Genomic DNA, 8,411 nt, shown 5'->3' with positions numbered 1-8,411 from the left:
CCTCCAACACCCCCCCCCCCCCCCCCCCCCCCCCAACACTTGCCTTGGTGAAGGTGCTGATCTCGGAAGGATTGACACAGTTTGCTCAGGACCCTCACTTCCTACAGGTGGCTACGCACGAGCTGGCGGACGCCTGCGACATGACGATAGAGGAGATGGAGTCGGCCGCTGACAGCTTCTTGAATAGCAATCCCAGCCCGAACAGGAAGCTTTCCCCTTTCCCCAAACGCAGGGACCAGGTTGTGGAATGCGCAGGGGGCGGGTCAGAAGAGCCAGAACTCTCTCCGGGCTGCCGGAACAGCAAGGGCGAGCCAGAGGACTGCCGGGTATACATGAGCAGCCCATAGCAGACGCTCCTCGCAGGGACACGAGCCGCAGACATGGCGATACGACCGAGGGTGGATGTTTTGGAGGAGTTTTGCGCTCCTTTTCTCTTATTTTTCTCTCTTTTTTTTTTTTTTTTTTTTTCAGTGTTCCTAATGAGTTTGTTTCAGAAGTGCCTCACTGTTCTCGTGACCCGGAGTGACCAGAACAGAGTTTTTTCATCTATTTTAGTTGGGGCGGGAGGGGGGAGACATCCGGAGCTGACGGTCACTGCAGTTTTGGGGGTGGCAGACCCACTGGAATCCTTTGGGGGTCTTACGGACAACCTTGGAAAAAAAAAGAAAAAATCTCAAAATCAAGACGCGTACACCTGAGGACGGATGTGTGGGGGACGCCTTAATTACTCCACAAAGCTGTTTTATTGTACCTGGCGCTGACTGTCCTTCACCTCTAGTTCACTGACCATCCTCGACCCAGATGAAAGAGGACCTGTCACAAATCAAATATCTTATTTGCCTGTTCAGTTTACTGAAAGCAATGGCATTATCCATGTTATGGCTGTTTGCAGCTCTACCTGCTTCCCTAGACAGTCGGCCAGACCCTCAGGGGTGTGGGGGGCGGGGTTTATGGTGGCCATGCTGGGACATCCTTTTCGTATACGTCTGTCAACATGCGCACCTACTAAATTAAATGATAAGTGCACTTTTCATTAATGGAAATCTGTACTGTGGGAAATATGGAGCTTCCTCTGCTTCTGAAAATGCAAGTTGCCTGGCCTTTATACTGATCCAGGGGGTTAAATACTCTGTGTTCATAATTCAAAGTAAGTATGCGGATCACTCTGACCAGGCAGCTGGCATTTTCACAACGAGGTCAGCAATGTCTGTATTTCTCACAGTAAAGGTTTCATCTAATAAATCCATGCACATCAAGGAGGTTTACAAATGTAGCCTTTCCTCTTTTCCTTTCTCCTGCTGTGCACTGAATGCTTGGTTGGAGCCTCAAGTTTATGTCAGTGCAGATTTCCCGCATTATTTATTTTACTCACTTATGTTGCACGGACACTTTCCCCAATGCTTTACAGAGGCATGCACACTTGCACAGTGCCAGCCCCAGAAAGAACTGTCAGTAGGGATCATTTAAAATGGCAGCCGGTTCAGCAAATTAATTTGTTTTGGATTGTATGAGAAAAGCAGTGGAGGGAAAACCAAACAATGAGGCAGTATACAAACTCTGAGGCTCGGTTCACACCTTGCTGTCCTGCGCAATGCAGGCAGCGATTGCTGTGCGACCCCATTGATTTCAATGGGGTGGCATTCGTGCGGCAATCGCAGAAAAAAGATTGCCCGGCACCATGAGAAAATAATGGCACCCACAGCGCGATTGGTGCACACCTTGGGATTCGTGCACGATTGCCGCGCAGTGAGGTGTCACCTAGGTGTGAACCTAGCCTGATAGCATCTTTGCAGAGTCAAAACCCAGAAGCCAAAGCGATACTGCACATTACCAACGCATGCCCAGTTATAGTAGGGAAAGCATCCCCTGCATCCCTATAGATGTGCATGCTCATGGGCCCTTGTTGGACGAATGACCATTGAGTAAGCAGTTCTGCAGGGGATGCCTAACTGGAGACAGGAAAAGTTAGAACCTCTGTCAGCTTTTTGTTCCTGAATGTAGACTAAGGGATAGAAGCACCACTCCATGTATAATACTCCAGAATGATATTGTGTTTATTGGTTGCCAAGGAAAAGCCAACGCATTTTGGGGGTTGTAAAAATCCTCCTCCTTCAGGTCTGTACACATATAATAACACAAGTCAATAGTCCATGTCTTTTCTAAAGCCATATTCTAATAGTCACTATATATGGAGAGAGAGAGAGTTGTGAATATTAATGTAACATTGTATTAGGAAAGACATTGACTGTACTTTTGGTTATATATGTTTCTAGCCCTGAAGAAGGAGACTTTTACAACTCCTAAAATGCGTTGGCTTTTCTTTGACATCCTTAAATAAAATATCATTCTGGACTTTTCTACAAGGTGTGGTGCTTCTATCATTTATTATACATTCAGGTTTTTCCAGAGAATATTTGACATCCAGAGAAGTCTTGGGACAAATACAGCAGCTAGTTGACTCAAATATAAAAATTCACAGCTTTTTAAATACATGTCAAGTGGTCCAGTGCTCCTCATCAGTAGAAGAATGATGGAGATTTTATACCTGTCTATGTTCCCACCAGGGAAATATCCCCTTACTTCCTGTTCTTAGTAACTGGTGTCAGACAGTATAGGAACTGTAAGGACATCTTTGCAATGGGAATGCAGACAGTATTAAAACACCAAGGAAGGACTGGAACCTCTGTCTGGTTTATACTTGTGTCCCCATTCATTTCCTCCACTTCCTGTTCTGTCCCAGTGTCAGTCAAGACATTAAAAGAGATTCAGCTCTGCAGTTGGAGCTCTGACACACACACATATGCATACACACAAGCCTTTCGACCGTATTACTAGCATATTGCCTATGTGATGGCATAGGCAATAGTTAACGGCCCCGAAGGGATACAACAAATGCATTTAGAGATGCAGTAGGGAGCAGACGTTGGATCTGGAAGGAAGTTATTCCCATGAAAGCAACCCTGGCAGGTTTAAAATGAATCCAGATCAAAGGTCCCTGCAACAGAAGTTTCTTAAGAAAAACATCACTCTGGTGTCTCCTATGTTCACTCCGTTCCACTGCTGTGGCCTCCATAAGCTTCTTCTGCATTCAACACTTCCAGAATTGTCAGATGCCCGTGTTCCCCACTGAATGCTATGGATCTTTCTTCTGATCCCTACATTACTGCTGAGTCTTGTAGAGATGTAGGAGTCAGAGGAATGAACTATGTCATGAGGAGGGGGACATGGGCATCCAACACTCCTGGAAGTGTCCAGGCTTATTGAGACTGCAGTGCTGGAGTCAGAGGAAGGAACTACGCCATGAGGAGGGGGACATGGGCATCCAACACTCCTGGAAGTGTGCAGGCTTACAGAGACTGCAGTGCTAGAGTCAGAGGGTGGAACTACGCCATGAGGAGAGGGACATGGGCATCCAACACTCCTGGAAGTGTCCAGGCTTATTGAGACTGCAGTGCTAGAGTCAGAGGGTGGAACTACACCATGAGGAGGGGGGCATGGGCATCCAACACCCCTGGAAGTGTCCAGGCTTATTGAGACTGCAGTGCTGGAGTCAGAGGGTGGAACTATGTCATGAGGGGGACATGGGCATCCAACACTCCTGGAAGTGTCCAGGCTTATTGAGACTACAGTGCTAGAGTCGAGGGGAGGAGGGAGACACGGAATGCCAGAGAGATGAATAGAATAACTTCTATTGCAGGGACCTATAAACCTGACAGGATCACTTTAAGTTATTCATGGTTGGGTTTTCCCTGGGCCCTTGGGAAGATATACAATTCTACGTGTGGGCATCTCCTGGTGCCCGCTTTTAATTTGTATCTCACATGGGGCTACTCACCCGTCAGACATGACAGGTTTGCTTTAAATGTGTGCGCGTAGTAGGGCGGAGAGGGATTGTATGAACACAGTTGAGTAAAGTTAGGATTTAGGCTCCCGACAGCTCACCATTTTGTAGTTGCAGCTCCTCTCACTGCAAACGTTTGTTGGGTCCATGTGTAGCTGCCAGGGATTCGAATGTTAGCTCCTGTGTTAAGTCCCTTCTCAGGCATCTTTAAAGCTGAACTCCGACCTTCCCTTCAGCCTTGCACAGTTGTACCGGCTCCTCTCCTCACTCTGATTTCTCTGCACACTGTGAGGTGAGCTTCTCACTGCATATTGGCTCTTCTACCATTGCAAAGAAGGGAAGGCGACAGGTAAGGCCTGTGTCTGTGGGCTTCAGGGTGTTGTAGTGCCAGTAGTACAGTATTTGCCGCCGTATAAGGCGACTGGGCGTATAAGACGACCCCCTACTTTTTGTGTTAAAATATAGGTTTTGGGCTATACTCGTCGTATAAGACGAGTATAGCCCAAAATAATCTTTAAATGCACCCACTAACATCCATGGCGGTATTCCCGAGTGTGGCTCGGGGTTACTTTTCAGTACCATAAGCAGTAACTTTCAGGGTGTTGTAGTGCCAGTAGTACAGTATTTGCCGCCGTATAAGGCGACTGGGCGTATAAGACGACCCCCTACTTTTTGTGTTAAAATATAGGTTTTGGGCTATACTCGTCGTATAAGACGAGTATAGCCCAAAATAATCTTTAAATGCACCCACTAACATCCATGGCGGTATTCCCGAGTGTGGCTCGGGGTTACTTTTCAGTACCATAAGCAGTAACCCGAGCCACACTCGGGATTACAGTCTCTTACCTTGTCCATGTCTCCTCTGGGTTCCGTCCTTATTCATTAATACAAAGCCTGCCGTGATTGGCTCAGCGTGGTATACTGTATGTAGCCGAAGCTACATACAGTATACCCGGCGTATAAGACGACCCCCGATTTTCGGCCAATGTTTTTGGGTCTAAAAACCCGTCTTATACGCCGGCAAATACGGTATATGCAAAAGCCACTTGAAGCTGGTCAAATGCAGGTCATCACAGGCCGGTAATCTGTTCTGTGATTTCATTGACTTCTGGTTTGTAGTCTGACTGCTCATAGAGTTCATTATAATTTAGGAAATATATGAATCCTGACGGAAATCATCTTTGGCCCTGTGCGGACGCTCCTACCTGTGGGGTTTCCCTCCTGTGGCTCTAAAATGTAATAATTATCTGTTTACTGCGCTAAAAATATGTTCTCTTTAATTGCAGCGTAGTCACTGACTGCCGGTCATAAAGGCAGGTAAAGCTTTTCCTTGGGGTGTAGTCACATTTTTCAGATTAAATAGTTACTTTTGTTTCCTTCATTTATGTATTGCGTGCAAACAGTAATGCACAGAGCAAACAAGATGATTAGCTTACTGATATGTCTGGAGGGTGTGGAGGAGTCCCACACAGGCACACAGAGGACATACAAACTCCATGCAGACAAGAGGCCTGGCCTGAACCCAGCCCCCCACCCCTCAGTTCTGCCCAGATATATTATTACAGGTATTTATATAGCGCCAGCAATTTACGAAGCGCTTTACAATTTATGCAGTGCACATTCACATGAGTCCCTGCCCTTACAGTCTAAGCTCCCTATCTGATATACCCATCCGGGCACCTGTCAGCCTTTGTGTATTTCCACATTTGCAGTCAGGTTTGAGAAAACCCCCCATATGTGTTCCAATTCACATAGCATACCTCAAAATATTTCTTATCTTTTGGTTATCTCCGTGTAGCGGCCTTTGTAAGCTTCTCTCTCAATTTCCAAGTGACAGGAAACTCTGTATGTCCCTGTAGTAAGGCTAGGGACAGACGGAGCTTCCTCTCCCTAACATACAATGCTTCCTGATCTTCAACCCTTCTTTAGAACAGACAGTGTTCAAATCTAGTTTACAACTGATGATGAGCTCTGCCAGCACAGTACAGACAGGGTTAAATATGTTCCGCCCCCCCCCCCTCCCTTGTATTCGAAAGTACAGAGAAGAACATTTCTATCAGAATAGAGCATGTATTGTGCAAGCAGCAAATTAAAAATAAAACTGTATATCATGCTATGTAAATGAGAAACGTAACAAATATAAAATAGATGTTATCCCAATCCGGCTGAACTCTGGGCACAAAAAATTGTATGTAAATATAGAGTATTCCTCATAAGCCGCAAAGGATATAAATCCACTTTGTGGTCAGAGTTACCTAGGCTTCCGAACCTTCATGACCCCTACTGATACCAACCTGATGTGTGCCATGATTTTGTGGTCAGTGTGCCAAATAAGTGGGCACGCTCTAGTGAAATGATAGAACCTGGGGAAGGGCGGGAGGGTCAAGCGCGACCTCGCTGTGACGTGCCCTGAAGCTCCCTGTCACCCTTCTTAAGGGGAGGAGAGCCGCCGCAACTCCTCCCACAAACACGGCCAAGATACCTTGGCCTATTACTTGTGTGCACCAAATGCCTTTGCAAGCCCAGATATCACCTTGGAAAAGTAGTAGTGACATCATGACCGCGCTGTAAATGAAGATTACAGGATTTATTACAGGAAGCTCCACGTTTTGCACAGATCTAGCAGAAATGCACAAAGATTGAAGGAAGAGCACACATGAATCTTGTATGAGGACAATGTCTGCCTATCCCGGAGTTCAGCTTTAAATATTAACCTCTGGAATGGCCTTCATATGACTAGTCCAGTTCACTTGTAAACCTCCCAGCAATATAAGTTCATTTTATGGCACTTTATAGTTATTTATAATTCTCACCTCCGCCATATACAACTGACAGAAAGTGAAAGAAGAGTCAAATATGTTGCAATCCTCTTATCACCTTTACTTGTAAGTGCAATGCCAGGATAGTGCAATATAAACTGTGCAACAGATAGATAGATATATAGAGAGATAGATAGAGAGAGAGATAGATAGATAGATAGATAGATAGCGAGAGATAGAGATAGATAGATAGAGAGATAGATAATATGAGATAGATATATCGATTGATCAATAAATTGAACAATAGACAGAACGATCAATCAATCGATAGATAATAGAAATTTCTACAAAATAGGAGGTCAGTACGACTCAGAAAGCCCTTTTTAACATTTATAAATACAATATTTTGGACCAGAGAAGTCAGATATTTGACAAATATTTTGCTTTTCTACGTCAATTTTCTACATGATGTACCTTGCAAAGTTCAAAGCATTAAATTTGCCCTAAACTCAAACTTTAAATCCACTTTAAAGGATGAAGGCCACCTCAGGTAGGTGGGGGGTATCAGAATCTGCAAAAAACGACCCGTGCACTGTAACAAAGAGATATTGCAGCGCTTTCCATTGGTGGTCATGTGACCCAAATTCAGCATTAGGTCACGTGACACCAACAGCAGCTATGCATAGCAGCAATATCAGCAGAATACTCATTCACTTTGACTTAAGATTCTGCCAATCATATTGTGCAGTTGTGCGTCTGCATTGGCATTAGATAATACAGAATCACCTGCACTCCATACAGTTTACAGACCTTGGATGAAAGGTTGGTGCTTGAAGTGACAACACGGATACAGATACAGTCCATAATAGAAGTCACCAGCACTCGATGATGTGTGCAGGAAGTAAAGCACTTTTTATTAAATCGTCACATGCGTCAAACAACCAATGTTTCGGGGCCACGCAGGGTCCCTTCTTCTGGGAGACATATTGACCGTCACTATGTTGCCCAGAAGAAGGGACCCTGCGTGGCTCCGAAACGTTGGCTGTTTGACGCATGTGACAATTTAATAAAAAGTGCTTTACTTCCTGCACACATCATCGAGTGCTGGTGACTTCTATTATGGACCGCATTGGCATTAGGTCATGTGATTAAAAGCAGAGCTATGACAGGCAGGGAATGGAGCACATGGACGTGTAAAGATACCGGTGGCCAAGGCTCACCTGTGTCCCTACAGAAGAGAATATACATCACTTCCTGCCCTGTCTGATAGCCAGCACCTGGACAGGAAATTACGGAAAATTTCCCTCAATGGGTAACACGCAGCGGTAAAACTCTGACAGAGGTTCTATCACTCCATGACACTAATATGATTTGTCTTATTTCTGTCTGTGGTGATCTTTGTATAGCTTAGGATAGTGCAGGGAAGCGAATTGCTTTCTGAATCCCCGTAGTGGGGAATTTACCTTCACTTCCTGTTCTGCCTGACGTCCTTCAGATAGACAGGAAGTGAGCTAAAACTACCCAAATGGGGACACAGAGCAAACATCAACCAAGGTTTTAACGTTTCTGCTTTCTGTGCTAAATAAAAAATAATCAGGAGTTGTGATTTACGTACAGCGAATCCAAAAACACCTCCACCACTGCCCATAAGACTTCGAAATGATTTGACGCAGATCTAAATTTTGAGTTCCACACCCGATAATTATGGTGCCTAAGGTTCTTCTTGCATGGTGCAATTCTTATTTTTCAATGTATGATTAAAGTTTCAAAATTGACAGTGACATCATCCCCCCCCCCCAAAAACAATCCAT

At 45.0% G+C, this 8,411-nt stretch overlaps 1 protein-coding gene across 2 annotated transcripts in view; it reads left to right on the top strand.

Moving 5' to 3' along the window:
• Positions 1 to 852, top strand: part of LOC108791575 (voltage-dependent L-type calcium channel subunit alpha-1C-like) — a 338,499-nt gene extending 337,647 nt beyond the window's left edge. For both annotated transcript variants that reach the window (XM_018562093.1, XM_018562095.1), the window contains one exon: positions 54 to 852. In XM_018562093.1, coding sequence (XP_018417595.1) covers positions 54 to 347 — 294 coding nt within the window. In that variant the 3' untranslated portion in view covers positions 348 to 852. The remainder of the gene's footprint in view (positions 1 to 53) is intronic.
• Positions 853 to 8,411: the final 7,559 nt, after the last annotated feature.

Source organism: Nanorana parkeri, unplaced genomic scaffold (genome assembly GCF_000935625.1).
Source record: "Nanorana parkeri isolate BGI_ZX_2015 unplaced genomic scaffold, ASM93562v1 scaffold560, whole genome shotgun sequence".
Classification (NCBI taxonomy): Eukaryota; Metazoa; Chordata; class Amphibia; order Anura; family Dicroglossidae; genus Nanorana; species Nanorana parkeri.
The sequence above is the reverse complement of the archived record's forward strand: the minus strand, read 5'-3'. Positions and strand labels throughout refer to the sequence as shown.